Consider the following 21,364-nt stretch of genomic DNA (forward strand, 5'->3'; position numbering starts at 1 on the left):
CTTATTTAACTAATCTGTAGCCAGCTTATTAAGATCAGTGTTTTTAGTGTGTGTAAACCATATTTGTATCAAGAGATTTGCCTTGTACCTATATCCAGCAAAATATGGATGCTGTATCAGTTTCCTTGGTACCTTTACTGAACACGCTGAACCTTATAGAAAAGGAAAATAAGACAATTTCCCAAGCTACATATGTTCCGTTTAATTCACTGCGAGTTCTGACTAATAAAGTCATAACCTTCCCTCCCTCTGTGCCATAACCAAAGTGGAAACCTGCCCAGCCGTGATCAATGCAAACTAATTTATTCATGGATACACTTTGGTTTCATTTTAATAAAACAAATTATAAACTGAAATTTATATTTTGTTAAATAATTTCATGAAAAGGTATCTTAATAAACTATGCACTGCTGTAAGTGCAATATTGATCGTTATTTTGAGATTCATTGTACTATGATTACAGCATCTTTCTTAAATAAGTGTCTAGAATTTAATAGGCTCATCAGGGTTTCCCAGACTTGCTAGTTAGGGATGGTGGGAGTTGTAGTTCAAAAACAGCTGGAGACCCAAGTTTGGTAAACACTGATCTAAATCCAGTGGATGCTCCAGTCTGTGGACTTAATTAGGCCCAGCGCAGATCCCAATTTGACCCGCAAGGCCATTCCTCACAAACCATGCCCACCTTCTCCATCATATGTCACATCAGGTGTAGGAGCAGGCAGAGACATTGCCGCAAATGAATAAGATGCAGTGTGGAGTAGGGGATAGACTGCTGGACTACTAGGACCCGGGAGAACAGGGTTCAAATCCCCACTCAGCCATGAAGCTCACTGGGTGATCTTGGGCCAGTCACTCATTCTCAGCCTAACCTGCCTCGCAGGGTTGTTGTGAGGATAAATTGGGGCGGAGATGTATGTACACCACTCTGAGCTCCTTGGAGGAAAGATAAAAAGGTAAAGGGACCCCTGACCATTAGGTCCTGTCGTGGCTGACTCTGGGGTTGCGGCGCTCATCTCGCTTTATTGGTCGAGGAAGCCGGTGTACAGCTTCCGGGTCATGTGGCCAGCAGGACTAAGCTGCTTCTGGCGAACCAGAGCAGCGCACGAAAACGCCGTTTATCTTCCCGCCGGAGCGGTACCTATTTATCTACTTGCACTTTGACGTGCTTTCGAACTGCTAGGTTGGCAGTAGCAGGGACCGAGCAACGGGAGCTCACCCCGTTGCGGGGATTCGAACTGCCGACCTTCTGATCGGCAAGTCCAAGGCTCTGTGGTTTAACCCACAGCACCATCTGCGTCCAGAGGAAAGATAGGATATAAATAAATAGGAGCATAAAATAAGTTCCCACTTATCCTTTGCAAGCGAGACTTCTTGCCTGTTTTGTATGTTTTTGGAAACCCCCCCCCCCTATTCTTGTGACAGTAATTTGTTTGAAACTGTTGAATAATGTACTCTAAAATTGTTGTAACCTTCCTTGGGACCTCATGGTTAAGGGCAGGTAAGAAATTGAATTATTACCATAGTGGTTCTTATCATCATCATCATCATATCAGAACCACAAGAAATCCATATTATGATACTCTTTCGGAACAGTTATCTAATGATCTTTTGAAAGGGGGGGGGTTGAAGCATCTTGTGTTCAATGGAGGTCTATGCTGATGACTTATGTGAGAGAGGTAAGCAGACCGTGGGTGTTTTGAAAAAGCTGTGAGTCTGCAAAGTGCTAAGCAAGAGGCAGACAACGTGTGGGTAGAGGAGGCTTCCTTAACATTTGTGCTTCTTTGTAATTGTTGACAGGAGCAGAAGATGAAATCCCTGGTTCAGGATTTGTGGTGTTCAGTTTATTTCTGGATGAAAGGCAGCCTTCAGGAGGGGGAGGGAGGTATGGGGAAACAATTGCTAGCACCAAAGAGAGCACGAACCTATTGCGAGCTCCGTTTGAGCTAATAGTACCATGTGTTGTCGACACAGAATGGATGGGGAGCTCTCTAACTTTGCTCAGTGAGGAATGCTTTCCCCTTTTTTCCTTTGTAAATAAAACAAGGAATACGTTTTCCAGTAGTGGAGTGCACAGCATAGAACTGAGTTCATGAACCAAAACTCAATGAGCTATTTTCCATGGGGTGATCGTGTCCACTTTCCATATAACCTGTCTTTCTCCTCCCCAGTGCCCTAGCCTGCAAGTTCCTTGGGAGCAGGAACAATTTGCAGGCTGGGGCTCTGGAGACGGATCCTTCTATGGGAGATGCACACCAACCTCTTATTGTAGTTGAGGGCTGCAGTGTATGTACATCCAGGCACACACTGCATGCCCCAGGTAAGCTGAGAGGAGGGGAGAGCTCCATTGTCCTTACTATATTCTGAATTGTGACCGCACTAAGAAGGCCATGTTTGTGTTCACCAAATTGTTTTTTCCCCCAACATTTTGCTTTCTTTTTTAATTACTGTGATTTTAGATTTTAGGCTGCAATCCTGTACTCACTTACTTGGGAGTAAGCCCCCATAGAACTAATTGGGACCTACTTCTGAGTAAACACACATATATAGAGGGGGGGAATATATAGGATTGTACTGTCAATTGTGATTCTTTTGTTACTTTTTGTTACTTTTAAAATTATTTTATTTTTGTTCTGCTTCAACATTTTGTGCTCCACCTTCATACATAATAGCCAATGTGGCTACATTGGCTATTATGTATGAAGGTGGAGCACAAAATGTTGAAGCACAACAAAAATAAAATAATTTTAAAAGTCAATACAACCACTTCTGTTATAGAGGCATGCTGAGAAGGGTTTGTTCTGTAAAACAGAAACAGAAAATATAAATGCAGTGGAGGAAGAGTGTGTGATGGTGTATGGCATGCACATTCGTTGCGCAACAACCCATTTACCTGGAAAAGAAACAGCTGAAATTAACAAATGATTGAGGCTGCAATCCTATGCACACTTACCCTGAACAAACCCCATCTGAGCAAATCCCCACCCATCTGGCTGGGTTTCCCCAGCCACTCTTGGCGGCTTGCAGCACATATAAAAACATAATAAAACAATAAAAACTTCCCGATACAAGGCTGTCTTCTGATGTCTTCCAAAACTTGTATAGTTCTTTATCTCCTAGACATCTGAAGGGAGGGCATTCCACAGGGAGGACACCAGTACTGAGAAGGCCCTCTGCCTGGTTCCCTGTAGCTTCACTTCTCACAGTGAGGGAAGCACCCGAAAACCCTATTTATATAGAATATTAGAGATAGCTTAGTCGATAGAGCATGAGACACATTGGACAAAAGATTCCTGTATTGTAGGGTGATGCCCCTTGTGGTCTCTTCCAATTCTACAATTCTATGATCTCTCGTTCCCCATAGTAGTGTGGTACCCACACACACTCACACACAAAATTGGCAGGTTATGAGAAAAGTAGTTGTTTTCTTTCTTTCTTTTGTAGTGATGCAGTGCCTGCTTGCTTGTGTATGTGGTAAGGAGGAGAAGGAGGGGACAGAGTTCAGTGCAGCTCCACAACTGTACCATGTTACATGGACACTGGATTGAACCCCAAATCTTTTCCCCATGGAAAGAATGACAGACTTGGGTAGAAATACAATTGGCCTTTTCTAGTATGTGACAAGGGAGAGCTCTTTCTCGATTTCTTTTTTAAAAAACAGCACACTTCTGCACTCTAGTGCCAGAGGGATGGGTTACTACACGGGCTAAAACTACATTTTTAGGCAGTAGCAAGCAGGAACACATTAAAAGTTCATTAAATGACAGGACAACATTGGTAAGGGAGTTATTTCTCCCCTTTATACTTTAAAAGGCTATAATCAGCATTACTAGTGAACAAATAGAGTGGGAAGTGGGGTAGATAGATAATTTATTACGGTCAGAGACCAGAGAGTGGGAAGTGTTCATCTCTGAAATGGAAATGGTAGAAGAGTCCATTTAAAAACGCTGTCAAATTTGTATGGGTATGCGATGGGGAAGGAGTTGGACTGTCACTTGTCACCATATGATGGCATGGTCACTAGCCACTAAGTTCCTGAGCTTTGGCCCCACACGCAATGTGCAGTTTCAAGGGTACTGGATGCACTACCTAGGAAAAGAATCACATTTCCCCACCAAGAAAATGTGGAGTTCCTTATTGTTGAATAAATGCAATTTATTCTGCAACAAGAATGCTAGTCTAAAAACCAACGTTCTTGAAACTAGTTGAATGTAAATGCATACATCCCTTAAAAGATTTGCAGTAAAAACAGATAACATAAACAGAATGTCACTTGGGAATCCCCATAATTTGAAAATTCAACCCAGTAATCATGTCATCTGCAAGGGTTATGAGTTCCTCTGAACATGCTAGGACGAGACAACTCTCCGCTGATCGTTATATCGAGGTTTAAGTCAAAGCGAGCTGTACTAGTAGCAGTTCCAGAAGAGTTAAATGCAGCATATAGTACATGACAGATCATTCAATATTTTGTCAACCCCTCACTTTTTTTTTCCAGCTGACTTTTGCAAAACTGCAGAACTCTCTGGATTTTACACCTGTCATCTAACTAGCTTCAAAATTTCTCACTTTTATAATAAAAGTGCACGTCAGCTAAAATGTCATGGATTCCCTATGCCACTTCGCAAGGGAATCCCAAGGACAGTGAAAGCAGGAGGAGGATATATGATTGATGCACCTCAGAGGCTTGGTTAGGTTAAATGAGGGCTCGGGTGGTACCCAGGGCACATGGAATTCAAGAACACAACTGCTGGTTCTAGTTTCCATCCCATTCCATTATTATTTGCAAGCCATGGACCACACCTCCTGCTGTGCGCATTTACTTAAAGCAGAACAGCATGCTCAAGAGAAGATCTTTGTAGTTTATTGGGGCTCTGTAAGGGACGCGGGTGGCGCTGTGGGTTAAACCACAGAGCCTAGGACTTGCCGATCAGAAGGTCGGCGGTTCGAATCCCCACAATGGGGTGAGCTCCTGTTGCTCCTGCCAACCTAGCAGTTCGAAAGCACGTCAAGTGCAAGTAGATAAATAGGTACCGCTCCGGCGGGAAGGTAAACGGCGTTTCCGTGCGCTGCTCTGGTTCGCCAGAAGCGGCTTAGTCATGCTGGCCACATGACCTGGAAGCTGTACGCTGGCTCCCTCAGCCAATAGAGCGAGATGAGCGCCGCAACCCCAGAGTTGGCCACGACTGGACCTAATGGTCAGGGGTCCCTTTACCCTTTACCTTTAAGGTATAATCATTTGCTCTGAGTGAGACTATCTTGTACATGAAGGCCCTGGGAGGAGCAGGGCTGCTAGATCCTGCCAGAAAGCAAATGGCTGGTTGAGTTTATAGACTTAATCATGGGAAACTTCCACTCCTGGTGCATGTGGGTTCGAGGGCGGATGCTCAGATCAGATTCCCACCCTCCACTCATAGAACCTATTTGTTCTGTCTTTTGCACAAAGAAGGAATGGGTGATAGCAGTACAAAAAGAAAACAAAATGAACAATTGTGCTGTAGTTTCAGCAGCACCAAGAGCAAAAGGGGTCCCTCAACCCCAAGGTATTAGTGGATGAGAAACCTTGCATTAAAATTCTTCCTTTTAATTATGTTTGAATGTACACGCTAGGGTGGCTACTTAGCACATTTTCAAAAAAGAGGAATGCGTTGCCAAATGCAACACTGTGGTATTTAAATCAACAGAACTTAAAGGTTCTTAGCTTTGGTTGGATCTTACCCATATTGCTGTATATTGAATGAAGTATTGCAAATTAGTATCACAAGTGCCGGGACCTCCTGGTTGTCCCCCCACCTTATTCCAGTAGCATGGGAGAAATGACTAATTATAATAATAAGGTGGTTGCTTTTCAAGTGTCTTACCCATGGTTCATTAATTCTTTGCGTTCACTTATTTTCATAAACATGCAAGCTTTGAACTTAAATGCTGGCTTTTGTTTTTGTGTATAAATTGAAAAGTAAATCGATGTTATTTTCTCCCCTTCCACTTCACCTGATTGCATAGATAGATAGATACACACAAACAACAAAGTGCTGTTAAAATGTTGCAGTGTGGAGTACTTACTGTTTCAGATAGACAGCCATGCCCCCTTCAGATTACTCCATTCCGTTCCACCTCCCACCCACTTTTCCACGAGTCAGCCTGCATTCCATGACAACTGAGCATGCTCAGTCCTCGTTAGGTTTTTTTAATATATAGTTGTGGACCCTTAGGGTTGTTTGAGCCATTTTTATTTATTTATACTTCTGCAAGACTTAGGGTTCCATCAAGCCTGCTGATAATCTTCCTCTTGTGAATGTGTGCTGCTGCTTCAGCTATATAAGCATTGGCAACTATATGTGAGCATCAAAAATAAAGGAAATTACGTTCGCTATATCTATACAGTATAGAGAAATCTGTTGCTTTTATATGAGCTAGGGACTGCGTACCATTTGGTTTAGTGGTCATACTACACAATATGGCAGCTGTCTTTATTTGCACAATACTGTACTTAAAAGTTTGGATCCAGACATAGTTGTGGGTAGTATCATGTGGCATTATTTTTCTACCAAATGGAGAAAAGTTTAATCCTAAATGGCCCAAATCTACATATGTATTTTTCCACAGAGGGCAAGTATTCAAAAGGTGGAAATGAATAGTTTCTTACCACAGGGTTAAGGTTACCAACATAGCCTGATCCTTTGTTATTACCCAAAATAAATATTCAGAGAAATATCTTCAAAACTCTAATGGCAAACTTTGTCATTTTAAAATAAAATTGGCAATTCCTAGATGCTTGGCCATTTCCCCAGTTTAACTGCTTTTTAAGAACTCTGGTGGATACAGGAGGTTGTACTTACAGTTCACTAAGTAAGGAAAGTTTATTAACTCTTTTTCAATATCTACAGTTTTGAAGAATTTTAACTTAAGTTTTTGGTTATATTGAGCTCTTTCATATATATTTTTCTAGTCAAAGAAGAGCCAATTCTTAATAAAAGTTACCAAGCAAGTGGATTTGATTTTAAAAGTCTAAAATTACATATAATATATATTGAGCATAATAGGAGGATTTTAGCTTTAGATTTTGCTGCTTCTACGAATGGGTTTACAGAAGCTTCTGCTTTTGCACTAGAAATAATTATTGCTACCTTGGTTGCTGAGCAGCCAAATATAACTGAATGGCAATGAATCATGATTCTGAGTGGTCCCTTTTAGCAACAGAAATTGTTTACCCAAGGTTTCTTTAACATTTCAAAAGTCCTTTGTTAGCCATGCTTTATATATCATAGGGATGAGAAACGTGAGCCCATTTTCTGTATACCACATCCACCCAACCATCAGCTGACATCACTGCAGGTGGGCGGGCGGACAGGGTTTAATACCGCATTGGCTGTGCACCCTGTTTCCAGCAGGGAATGGGATCGTGCAGTCAAGGCAGCAAGATATAAGTGGTGACTAAAGCCCTTAGCAAAAGCGCTGTTCGACGAGACTCATGCTTCTCCTTTAAGCCAGTGGAATCTACCCCACTGCTTCTGGCTGCCCACCCACTTAAAGCAGAAGTGCAGGCTGTTTCAAAGAGTGCTTTTGCAAAACACTTTAAGGCAGCACTGAGCAGGATCAGATCAAAAACTTTATTGCGGTCCAAACACTCAAAAAAACAATTTCAAAACTAGATACAGTTAAAACGACCAGACAGACAGATGGAAGAAACCAAGGCAGTCATTTTGTTTTATATAGGGCATAATGACCTTTGTTTCTTATAACCTCCAAAAGAAATTTTGCCACGGCCAGTGTAATATCATTTGACCTGTCTTCCAAAAGATATTTAATATGGGAGGCTTCAGATTTTCCCGGCAAATTTGCTAGTAAGGGTTTGATCAGTTGGTCCCTTGCTTGCTCATATTGCCCACAATGCAGTAGGATATGCTTCATACAATCAACATCCTGGGAACATAAACAAAGCCTATTCTGATAGGGGATGCCTCTCAGTCTGCCATTTAGAACTTCTGAGGGAAATACATTTAGTCTGGCTTTGGTGAATAAACGCCGATAGGTAGGTACAGACAAATTCCTAAGGTATGAGGATATCTGAAAGTCATAGCCATTTTGGATTCTAGCTGTGACCAGGCTACAAATTACATAAAATCGGGATCACAGGTCGCTTTGTGAGGTGTCCCAAAGCCTTTGCCTCAGGGATTCAAGGGCAATGTCATAACCCAGATGATATAAGAGGGATGATGGAAGTCCAATTGAGGTGGCTTTTCTGGCCATAGTTTTCAGCCATGGGCTGACAAACTGCTCATTGGTTAAATGCACTAATAATCCCTTCCCCAGGCCGAAAACTGAGATCTTGAGCCAGTATCTCAAGGCAGCCCACCATGCTTTGGTGCAGAGTGGGCATTCACCTGTTTCCAGAAATAGAATTGAATTTGGGACAGTTTGGGACCTGTAATAGGGACCAAAGAAACTTTGCCTGGAACCCGTGTAACTTAGTTAATGAACAGTTGTACCAGACATTTGAAGCATAGAGAAGTTGGGAAACAGATTTTGCATTAAAAACCCTTATGGCTGATGGAACATAATGGCCTCTCCTTGTAAAAAAGAATCGGAGTATAGCAAGTTTGAGCAGGATCTTCCCTGCAACTGCTGATGCAAAGGGAGGGCGATCCTTCAAAACAGTGTCATGTTGCCTGTTTTGACATCCAGACTTCAAAGGACCTAATCCCATGATGTCATTTGTGATGTCAGTTGATTGACAAGTGGGTGGCTTGCCCACCTGTCAGATTTGGCCTGTGGAGCTGTTAAGTAGCCTATTGGGGAAGGCAAGCGCCATAGCTCAGTGGCAAAGGATCTGCTTTGCATGCAGAATGTCCCAGCTTCAATCCCCAGCATCTCCCTGTAGAGCTGGGACTGCTCCCTGCTGAAACCCTGGAAAGCTGTCATTGTAGGCAGTATTGAGCTAGATGGACTGTCAGGGAACTGCCATCAGCTCAGAGGTGAGAGATAGAAGTGCAAGGAGCAGAGGATGCTAGAGAGAGCCTTAACACTGCGCCTGAACAAGCCGGAGAGGAGGGAAGCACACCCCTGCCATCCCTGGTCATGCGCAGTAGTTTGAGATGCAGGGAGGGGCAGAAAAGGCTTGGGGTGACGAAACTTTTATGTTGGGGGAGGTACAAAAACAGACCACTCCCGGATTCTGCTAGTGATTGAGCCAGACATGACCTTATGAGGCTCTTCACTGTAAATAGTTTGCACCAAAATAAAGCCTGTGAAAGACAGGTCGGAGTCCTGCCTGGTTACTCTCGAGCAACCGCAACAGCATCTGACATGGACCAATGATCTGACTTGGTATAAAGTAGTTTCCTAAATTCCAAGGCATCACTCTTTCCACACAGGCCTTTTCACCTCTTACTTTCAGTTGACTTTTTTTTAAAAAAAAATCAGTTACATAGGAGGTATTTTCTTTGGATGTCTCCAAGAAGGAGAAATATACACAACATAAAAGAAAGCGGTGCCTTTACTGCTCCCATGTTTTCTTTTTGTTGATGTGGTTCAAATATTTGTCTTCCGTGCATTCAACCAAAGAGCCTGAACGACATGCATTGTTTCATCAAAGAGTCTTAGCTTTTTGTGCTAGGCATTTTAATACTGTGCTTTGTCATCCTACAGATGTGTTAAATAAGCATGAATTGAATTGCCGAAGGTTTCCCAATAACAAAACTGGGAACTGAACTTTGATCTTTTTTTAAAAGCCTCAGATGCCACATGGGTTTTGTATTTAAATGTAGTAAACCCAAAACTGAATGGGGGTGGAGGGAGAGAACACTTGCTGCGATTGTCCTCTTAACATCTTTTCTTTCCCCTGCAGGAACTTTTTACACCAGAATGCAAGTTTAAGGAGTCTGTTTTCGAAAATTATTATGTAATCTACTCATCAATGCTCTACAGACAGCAAGAGTCAGGAAGGGCCTGGTTCTTGGGGCTCAATAAAGAAGGCCAAGTCATGAAAGGAAATAGAGTGAAGAAAACAAAACCAGCAGCGCATTTTCTACCGAAGCCATTGGAAGGTAAGGTTTGCATTGGCATTAGTAGCATATCTTCACTTTTTGTGCAGCACACAGAATGGGTGACTTCAGGGGTACATTTCTATCATTCCCAAGGGTTTCTAAAGATTGCTGGATGACACCTCCCTAGCTCCAAGGAGTATTTTGTGTATTGCTTCATTCTGTTTGAAAAGGGCACACATGAAAGGCTTTTTGTGCGTGTGGTGATACTTGATCAGGGCTTGAGTGTGGAAAGCCACTTTCGAAAGCACTTTTCCAGCATCTCAAAATGGACTGCGGATGCAGCATGGCTGCTAAAAGACAGGGCTGTGAAGAATGCAATTTTGCCTTTGTCGTAGGCTCAATAGGTGGCCTTTGAGAGAGCCATTCCTCTCCCACCAGCCTCAGTTCCCACCTGCAATATGGGGGTGATAAAAATATCACAAGGCTGTTGAAAGGATTGTTGAGAAAATATATGTAGAGCACTTTGCTTGAAAGTGCATTGTGAAATATAATTCAGAATAAAAATTAAGGGTTCGTGCTTTGTGATAAGTTTTTGTTTAACCAACGAGGGAGATCTGAATCTCAGCATATGCTTTTCTTTATGATGATTTTTTTTAAATGAAAATTGGAATGGAAAGTGCTTATAAAAGCTAAGTCAAATGTCCAGACCAGACCATTTATATATCCAAGACTGAACAGAAGATGGAAGATGTCCCAACAAATTTCTCTACCCTCCCACCAAGCTTTTAAAGATGAGGCATGGTACATTGGCTCATGAGACTCTCTCTCCTTGTGGGAATATTGAGATTGCAAGTGCACACTTGTCGGGACAAGTGGGTCTGCTCCCATCTGCAAAGGAAGTCCTGGCTTTAGGTGGCAAGGCTGCACCCTCCTGTTCGGTCTCCCTCTCAGTCACTGCTGCCATCTGTTCACTTTCTTCACCTCAGCTGATCATGCTTTCCCCAGCCTCCATGAAAGTTCCCCATTCCGTATGAACGCTGGAGGGGAATTCGGGTGTCCCTGGTCCCTCTTCCAAAGTGACTGACAGGTTGGACAGGGGACAAGCCCTTTCCTCCATCCCAGGTTCCCACAATTCAGTGCCCCGATTCAAACACACACACACACCTGCGTTTCTTCTTCCTCCGTCACATCTTGCCAACCTAAGTCCTATCGCCACCGTACTTCAGGTTTTCATTGTCCCTTTTTGCAACTCATTTAAATCCCTTTTATGTTGATCTTAATCCACACAATATAGTTAAACCATGTTGAAATCTATTCAGCTATCAAAACCCCCTTCAAAGAACCTTGAAAGTTTTGTGTGGGCAAATGTTCTCTGATAGAGATTCCAGACCCTTCACAGAACTACAGTTTAGAGCTCATTTCTTAGGAGTGGTGACTTTCAAACAAGTTTTCAATTGTGCTTATCTATTCCATCTCATTATTGCCATTGTTCCTCAGATTTGTGTGTTCAGACCCAGAGACCTCCCCTCTAAATAAAAACACATTTGACTCAAATTTTAGTTTGGTTTTTGGCAGAATTTAGGCCACAACTTTATTGATTACAGAAAGTGAGTGGTTGCATAGGCTCTGGTTTGATTAGCTTCCTGCACCCTTGCAGGTAGCGCTGACCCAGAGCTCTATCATAGGTCAGCCAAGGGTGAACATCTGAGGTAGGTAGAAAGCCCAGGTACAGGCTATGTCTACTCCCCAGATGCTCCCCTGGACTCAGGCTCGGAGTCCGTGGATTCCTTTAACGGAATACCCTTCACATAGGGATGGCGAGACAGTTCTCCCATCCCTATCATCTGAACCAGTGCCTATCCACAACCTTACAAGTTGTGACGATTTGCTACGTGGCAGGCGAAACCCAAATGGCAACAGCCAATCAGCCAAGTGGGGAAAATTCTTGCCGTGCCCCTGTCCCAATGACAGACGGCACACGATGGCATAGCAAGGTCAAGTACAACAAGCCCTAAATATAGGGAGAGGTGGGCAGGTGTTCCGATGCACGAGCCAAAAGAGGAAGCTCTGGGTCACGTGCATAGGTATTTATAGGTCTCTCGATCCATTGAGACAGCACCCCATTGGCCAAATTAAACCCAGCAATGAGGGACCTACCAGTCAGGTGTTGTGGCTGTACAATATACCCGCCCACAACAAGAGGGTCAGTCTCAAGGTCTCACTGCAACACGTGCCCTCTTTTAGGGAGAACATGCTTTCCAGAAGATGCTTAAAAATGTGCACTGACAGTTAATGAAATTAAACAAAATGCTGCACATTTTATGTTATGGCTTGGCCATTGGTTTAAGATAATTGATTATGCTCCTTAAATTTTTCTGAGTTTTAATTTAGTATTTATTTTTGATAACTCTATATCTGTCCTAATACAGTTTGCAATACAGTGGTACCTCGGGTTAAGAACTTAATTTGTTCTGGAGGTCCATTCTCAACCTGGAACTGTTCTTAACCTGAGGTACCACTTTAGCTAATGAGGCCTCCCGCTGCCGCTGCTCCAGCGCCACACAATTTCTGTTCTCATCCTGAAGCAAAGCTCTTAACCCGAGGTACTACTTCCGGGTTAGCGGAGTCTGTAACCTGAAGCGTCTGTAACCCAAGGTACCACTGTAGTCAAAAATAACTAAATAGCAGCATTAAAACAACCACAAGCAAATATCATACTGAACTGGTTCTTGTGCCTTTGGGAAAGAAGTATGCAAAAGGAGGTGACAACACAGCCAGGCTTGTCTGCACTACATGCAGCTGATCTTTTCACTTCTCCTTGCCTTTGAAAGCAAGGAGAGGGCCACAAATATGGCATTGCCACCAGTGAGTGCTGTTGCAAATGGCTCACTCTTTTCTTAGTGGGTAGACATTTGGGCTCTGCATAGAAATGTCACAGATCTACTGCCACCCCTTTCATTTAACGACCTTCTGGCCCCGATTGTTTAGATTTTATTTTTCCCTGTAGGTCTAGTCCAGAATAGGTTATGCCACAATAAAATCAATTTTTGCTCCAAAAGAACAATGTGGCAACTATTCTGGATTTTATTTTCACAAATAGAGAGCGAGTGATGATTTGGAAAATATGAAAACATAAGTTATACTTTCAAAATGACAGGTTGTATATAGATGTAATTCCTAAGAGTATGAGGCATTAGGAATGCATGATCCGTATTGTATGCACATTCTTCTGCATAAATCTTAGTGAAGATGAACCATAGTACTATCATACACAAGAAATAGGAATCTGTGCATACTTATTATTTTTGTTATTTGTTAAATGCCTATTCTTTCCGCACACCCTGGCTCTTCCCATATCCTCTCTCAAGTACATAAACTTGCAAGAGCTCAAGTTACTTGCAGGACGGAATGCTGAATGGAAAGAGAGCAGCATGCACTGATCTGCGCCTGTCATGGCCATGTATTTATATTGAGAGGGGTGGGGAGAAGAGGGGTATTGGGTATGAATGATCCTTCCTCACATGTCACAGCACAGGTAAACAGAACTAAGGAGAGTGGTGGTTTCTCACCTCCTTGCTTAGTATACATACATAACTTCTCCATCCTACTTTGGCATTGACAGAGCCAGTGCTTAAGACTTAACACTAACAGCCAGTATGCCTACACCTCTATAGGAAATGCAATGGGCAACAATTTCCCTAGGATTGGGAAGTCTGATATTGTTACAGTCTGTGTTTTCAAAGTAGCACCATCAGTGGGCAGATTTTTCAACTGGGACCCTTAACCAATTATGGTTGGAGGTGCTGGACTCGCCAATTTAGAACCAGTTATTAGGAAAGCTGGTTTTAAAGCTGGCCCTCCCAGTGTGTGGGAGGTGAATGGGCCAAGAAAACTATCAGGGTGGTGATGGTCGCCCTTACACGTGGATATTTAATTAGTCTGCTAGCTGATAGAACATGCATTAGCCTTGTGGAATCACAATAGGGGTGTGAAAGCTTCCTGGGACAACTTGGATGGTTCAAATCTGGGAGCAGCATGTGTGGTCTCCAGGCAATTTGGAGTGAGTGTTGTAGAAAGCTAATATATATCAAAACCCAAAAGGGATTCCTCCATCACAGGAGACTAATCAAAATGTCATCATATTATAAGTAGCATAGTTGTCCCTCATTCAGACTGCATCTTGAGACAATTGCCATTCTCTGTTTAAAATGGTCTTAACCCCATCTACATAAATACTTGCTTTACATGTCTTTATGTTGTAAATTTTAAACTCAACCAGCTTCCAATTCCCTTTTATACAGTGGTACCTCGAGTTACATACGCTTCAGGTTACACACACCGCTAACCCAGAAATAGTGCTTCAGGTTAAGAACTTTGCTTCAGGATAAGAACAGAAATTGTGCTTCAGCGGTGTGGTGGCAGCAGGAGGAGGCCCCATTAGCTAAAGTGGTGCTTCAGGTTAAGAACAGTTTCAGGTTAAGAATGGACCTCCGGAACGAATTAAGTTCTTAACACGAGGTAACACTGTACATATAATCAGAAAGAACATATGACAACAACAACCATATTTGTACACTGCTCATCTGACTGGGTTACCTCAGCCACTCTGGGCAGTTTCCAACATATATAAAAACATAATAAAACATTGCACATTGAAAAGCTTCCCTAAACAGGGCTGCCTTCAGATGTCTTCTAAACGTTGTATAGTTACACATCTCCTTGACATCTGATGGGAGGGCATTCACAGGGTGGGTGCTACTACAGAAAAGACTCTCTGGCTGGTTCTCTTTAGCTTCACTTATTGCAGTGAGGGAACCGCCAGAAGGCTCTCGGTGCTGGATCTGTGTCGAGGCTGAACGATGGGGGTGGAGATGCTCCTTCAGGTATACAGGGTCAGGGTTGTTTAGGGCTTTAAAGGTCAACACCAACACTTTGAATTGCGCTCGGAAATGTACTGGAAGCCAGTGTAGGTCTTTCAGAACCAGTGTTATACAAGTGTGTGTGTTTAAACTCCTTTATTATTATTTTTATAAAGCAGCAACTCAGTTAAATGGAGTTTAAGTATTGGGATCTCTCACATTTTACTTACACATCTTGTCTCTTTCTCTTCTCCCATTTGTAGTTGCCATGTATCGAGAACCATCTTTGCATGATGTTGGAGAAACAGTGCCAAAGGCTGGGGTGACTCCAAGTAAAAGCACAAGTGCATCGGCAATAATGAATGGAGGCAAACCAGTTAACAAGAGTAAGACAACATAGCCAGATCCTCATGGGTATTGTGACTTATTGAGCTCTCTTAAGTACGGCTGAGCATTTTATCCTTGCAAGACTGTCTCACTCTGGTGTCTGCGGATCAGCTGGAGGCAAGCAAATGCTTGCTCTTCACTCGTCCCAAACTAGGTTATTGCAAGCGGATAAATCTCAACCCGTAACTCCTCCTACAGCAAAGAAGACACCTGGTTAACCAGCTGAACTCAGACCATGGAATGCCCTACCAGATATGGAATGCCTTTTTAATATCTTTTCTGTGACTGTGACACCTCATGTGAATGACATACTTCACAAGTACACTTGATATCCTGCCTGCTGACAGTTACCCATAACCCCCCTTTTGAGTCCAGGAAACCCATGTGTTTTAAGTTCAATTTTGTAGCACACAAAATAAGTAATTTCTAGATAGATGCTGTAAACCTGTGCTATTATGAATTTTCTCTTCTTCCCCCTTTTTTACAAGGCTGCTCGCTCTGCTGTTTGTGTGACTCCTTTGCAGGGATTGTGTTTCTCTCAGAGTTAAACGTTGCTGGTGGCTTAGTTCTGAAAAGCAATCAGGGAATCAGGGGAGCCTTCGAAACCCTATTCGGAATTATACCTGTCAAGGAATAGGATCATTGTCTCAGAGGTACAAATGGGGATTCGGCGTGAATACTCTCTAGTGTGTTCTTGAGGTTAGCATTACTGAGAAGGGAAAAGCATCAAACATGGCCAGTCAACAATCTCTCGAGGCCAATGTTTGACACCCCCTGCCAGTTTCTTTTTGTGTGTGTGTTTTATACATATCACAGGCTTACTGGTAATGGTAACATTTGCCTTGCCCAGCGAGCAAGACCCACACATTTTTGGGAAAGTGGGTCCAAAGAACTCTGTAGGCCTTGTAGGCCTGAACTAAGGCTCATTTTTCACCTACTAGTCCTCATTATTTGAAAGTTAAAGAAAAAAAATTAAGATGAATGAAAATTGCGCTACCTAAGTCCATTTCGAAACAATAGAATCCTTCCTGTTTTTAATGAATGGAACGTAATCCCATCCTTATTTTTTTTTGGCTGTAGTCCACTCTCTTACTCAGCAAAGCATGGGCAAGGAAGTTACTGTGTTCTTTTTTGCAGCACCAATGCAAGGGGTAGAATATACTTTAATACTTTCAGTGTTTTAAAAAAAGAGGGAAGTTTTTCAATGGGACATATTTAAAGAGTTCCTTTGTGTTTCTTTCTAAAAAAGCTCAGCATGCAGAGTTTAATGCTCTCTATATAATTTCACCAGTACCACGTTTCCAGTCCAGCTTTTTAAGATAATATATGCCCACCAAATTGCTAGGTTTACGGTGCCTTGCCTTGATCTCAGTATTCTTTCCATTGTACTACATGAACCTAGGAAAATTCTAACACAATTACAAGGCTAAGAACTTTTACCATTTGATTGCTTAATAAAACAAATACTGTTGATATTTCCTGGATATCAGTTTAAGAGTGGGTTGAAGCCAATTGAGAAATGACAAATGGCCAGAAGTCTTAGGAGACATGAGAAAAATGCTGTTAAGACGTTAAGTAAATTGGTAAAGAATTCGAAAGTGCTGATTAGAAAACTTGATAAAAGCAGAAGGCATGCTATGGACCAAAATGTACCTCAGTTCTGGAAAACCACGTATTAGACTATTCGGTGTTCATTTTCATGTCCCCCCCCCCTCATTTCATTTTTTGAGACTGTGTTTTCAGAATGGCTTTTAAAAATTGTTTCACATTTACATAAATTATGATCTGTTGAAATGTTCAGCCTGCTTAGGTAGTCAACTAAATTGAACATTGGTTAACTCTTGACGCTTACAAGATTTTCATAACAGCTTCTATTTTAATAAGCAAACACTTGATATACATCCAAGTAGGTTATGTGATGTTGCTTAAGTAGAAATATACAATGTAAGCATTCAGACCAATTAATTTATGTTTTATTTCCATTTAAGACAAGAGACTGTTTAAGGTTGGTTCTTTTTAACCAGAAGAGTGAAGCACATAAAATGATGCTCAATTTTCCAAGCGCTTAAAAAGACAAAAGAAGAAGAAACTAAAGAGGTGTTTAAAAGCTATGAAAACGGTATGTGCACAAAAATAAACCCTGAGCATCCTTTTACCCAGTGGCTTTCTCAAAACACTCTCTTGTGTTCTCTACCACATAGGGACAAAAAGGACCAACTTCCCCTCCATTAATTGGATGTTCAGGGTGATCAGCAGGTGGTGTGGCCTTCTCATGCAGGTACACTTATGTGCAAGGGCTGTGTAGTAAATACTGAAACTGAAGGTCTCTAAACTATCCATACTTTGCTCTCAAATGTGAAATGTTTTGTGTTATTCTCTAAAGACTCAGTTCCAGCAGCCTGCTGACTTTCATTCTAAATAGACAATTAAGTTTCTATACTGTGCAACTGGAATTAATACAACACAAAGTTATAAAACAGGAAAGCAAAATAAAAAAGATGTGAAATGCATTCTTTTTGCAAAATTTTGGAATCAGTTTTGTATTGGTGGATGAAGAATGGGAGAGGCAGGTGTTGGGTATACAGTTGACTTTAGCACTGGGAAGTATGAAGATGGTACCCTATCTGGTCAGCTCATGCAACTGATTTTATAAAGCCAGCATAGGAAAAAAAATTCCGCCCCTACTGCATCTTAATCCAGACTGCACTCATCACAGTATAGTCTGTTGGGTCTACCCTGTACTGGCAATTCTTCATCTTTTCATCTATGGAGAAGCTCATGAGACATAATCAAAGTTCTGCAAAATGGGATCAATATCCTTTGAAACACAACAATTTAATTTCCAACATGCAAACTCATATTGCCAAGCCAACCGGTTGAGAGTGGCTAATATAATGTTAAGGCTGAGTTTATTTTTGTAATGTGAATGGTTGGCGCTGTACTGTAAGTAGAACACACAATGTCACCTTTGGCATTCTCTTCTGTGTCTGGAAGGGTCTTAAACCAGTGGAGAACCTGTTTCAGCACAAAGGAGAGGATTCATTGTTTCTTGTGCTTCAGTTACTCCTTTAGGTTTGTCTCTTGTCTCATCTGCTGCATGGGAAGAGGATGGTAATGATGAACTGCATGTCGTAGGCTATATGTATCAGACCTGTTGGTATGTACTGCTAAACTGACATACATATAAGCAATGAGTTTGTCTGCATTGTACAGTTTGTGTTTATTACCATTTTGTTGTATACACAGATGCAACATATTGAATAAAATATTTGTATGAAGGCATATTAAAAAAAAACCCAACATTTGATATTTTACCCCCCCCCCAAAAAAAAAGTTGTGCAAAGTAACATTGCATTGGCAGCAGTATAACAAAACATCATGTATATAGTTTGGCAAAACTCAATTCTCTCTCCTTTGACCATGCCAAAGAAAATTTTAGCTCCTTAATCTATTACCTCTCTTGCTGTTTTCCAGGACAACATGTTGTCATTTCGTTCCTTCTCAAATTAATTTCTGTCAAGCAACACTTGCTTTTCAACTGTCTGTTACTTGCTAAAGAACTGTACCAGTAAACTTGATGGAATCAATTTGTATTTACAGGTCAAATGTGTATACTGCCATGTAAACACCATGTTTGTGTTGCCACATTCTCTCAGTTTGCATGTTTTGTTGTGTTGGCTATAGCTTCAATCCCCGCAAAGGAGGCAGCAGTATCAGCAATGAACAAATATGGTAATGACAGACCCCAGCCATGTCATGCAGTTCTAATTGCAGAGGTAAATCAGACATTCCTCTGATCCCGAGACCTGCTTGCCCTGATGGATTTCTTGGGCATATTGGGTTTTGCCATTCATGCCAGCAGCTTCTTATGCTGAGAGACATGAGAAAGGCAACCTAGATGAAGGAGCTCTACGCATGCATTAGAACTTGCCTACCCCAAACTCAACATTGGATCTGGATATCCGGGTGATGGACTGCAGCAGGATAAGATTGTACCTTTCATCCTTTTAGCAGTTAAAAAAAAACACTTTTACTTTATTCTGCAAAATCTCATCTAAGTCCATGAAAAAACCCATTCCCTGCTAAAATACTGAATTAAGTACCACCTTTTGTTCTCTCTAGGAAGCATCCACAACACACAGGAGTTCTCACTAGCCCACCGACACTCATACACTCTTATAGGCATCTAATAGGGAGGTAATATATAAAAGTTTGCAACACACTTTAGGATTTTCTGTCCTTGAAGTTACTTTAAAACTGACATAAAGTATTTGTATGAAATTATTTTTCCCTGCATCAATTTGATTTAACTTCTTTAGAATTATATTGCCCTATAGCAAACTATCAAGGCATTAAAAAAATAAATGACTACTTGCTATAAAGATTTTGCCTGGGATGTGTGTGTATATATTGAGGGGGGCGGGCTCTTCTTCTTACCATATGGGGGAAGGTTTTCACTGCCTTAGTGCCACTATGCTATGGCATTAGGTGATTTGGCTTACACACCTTCTCTTATATTGCACTGAAATGCTTTTCAACTATGTCCTGACAAAACACCAACCATCTTTGGATACTTAAATACAATTTATTTTTAGCTACAGGTATTTAGTTTAAAAATCAAATTCCTGTGATACTTTTTAAACGGAGGTATTTTATCCCCAAATGTTTAAGAGTGTCATCTCCTGATTCCTTTTTATTTGCTTCAAAGCAGGTTTGGGGAGAGAGGTTGCTAATTTGACCAGAGCAGCAGTGCAGGAGTAGTGGATGCTAAACCCTTTCTTCCCATGCTGTCCCTCTAGGCCCCACCCACCTCCAGCTACTTTTTAAGTTATGAAAGAGACAGCAGGAAAAGTCTCCTGCTCTGCGTGGCGTTTGGCTCTTAGTCTTTGAACAGACAGGTAGGATATGGAAAAATACCATCATTTTGGCCCTGATTATCTCTTGACCCTATCATATTATTTTGCTATATTTCTGCTGCATATCCAGAAATTCAGCAAGTGATCATTATTTTCATACTAACAACTTGAATACAGCCTGCTTGGGCACATTCCTTCCCTGAAGTGGACCATGGTTGTCCACAAATTATAAGTCACATCCTTTCTGAACCACGTGAAGAGGAAAAGGAACAGGAACACACCCACCTTCAAACTTTGGGGGTGTGAATTTATAAGACCTGTTTGCACTGGGTTGAGACATGTTTCTTGAGTACATACTTGATCTTTCCTGGGGGAATTCTCATGAGAAAAGCATTTGCACTTGCAATGTTCCACCTGCGCTTTCAAGTGGCACCATCTCGGAAAGACTGTACCACTAATTATCCCTGAACATTTTCGTTGGGTTCAAAATTATATGTTGGGTTATAAAACTATACGTTGAATCTTAGATGTCAAGGGAAGTGTCACTCGCAGATTGAAGTGGGCAGTATATAAAAGCAACAAGCCAGCTTAGTTTATATTTCTGTATGTATGCCACTCAATCATATAGCCAACGACAATCCTCATTATGGCACACATAGTGAACAGGCTATGCAGGCAAGTGTATGACACCCAAGATGAAATCTTACAGCCTAATTAACTGTAGTAAAGTACATTCTTGGAAAAGTGAATGAAAATGGACGCTTACCCCTTCCTCCAGGTAGGTGGCTGTTGCGGATCCTGGTGCTCGGTCGCAATCCCTTGGATAGCCAAAAACGCACATGGCCAGGTGGCCATTGGGGAATTGCCCTTGGCTCCTGGGGGTTCCCGCCAGCTCCTGCACTTTAAATTAGCCAATGAGAGGCCTGCTCTGGGGGGTGTACCTCGCTGGCTGAAAGAGCACTGGCTGCCCAGCTGCCCGAGCAGCCAGCGAGGCATAAAAGCCAGCAGCACCTTCCCTTCTCTTAGGTGAATTGGTTATGCAGGCAAGTGAATGACATCCAAGATGCAATCTTATAGCTTAATTAACTGTAGTAAAGTACATTCTCAGAAAAGTGATCAAAAATTACGACTGTTTTGTTCCCACTGGACAAAGGGCTCCACGAATGAGGCTGAGATGGTATATAGTTATCAGAGGCATTCTTATCTCATTTCTTTCCCCACTTCACTATGCTTCCTCTTAAATCAGAAATGTGCAAAAGTTGGTGAAGAGCAACAACTG

General features: G+C 41.8%; 1 protein-coding gene across 4 annotated transcripts in view; it reads left to right on the forward strand.

Annotated features, from left to right (window-relative positions):
- The window catches only part of FGF14 (fibroblast growth factor 14), a 305,502-nt gene extending 286,953 nt beyond the window's left edge, over positions 1-18,549 (forward strand). For all 4 annotated transcript variants that reach the window (XM_053384455.1, XM_053384457.1, XM_053384456.1 and 1 more), the window contains 2 exons: positions 9,845-10,043; positions 15,106-18,549. In XM_053384455.1, the coding sequence (XP_053240430.1) occupies positions 9,845-10,043; positions 15,106-15,242 (336 nt within the window). In that variant the 3' untranslated portion in view covers positions 15,243-18,549. The remainder of the gene's footprint in view (positions 1-9,844; positions 10,044-15,105) is intronic.
- Positions 18,550-21,364: the final 2,815 nt, after the last annotated feature.

Source organism: Podarcis raffonei, chromosome 4 (genome assembly GCF_027172205.1).
Source record: "Podarcis raffonei isolate rPodRaf1 chromosome 4, rPodRaf1.pri, whole genome shotgun sequence".
Lineage (NCBI taxonomy): Eukaryota > Metazoa > Chordata > Lepidosauria > Squamata > Lacertidae > Podarcis > Podarcis raffonei.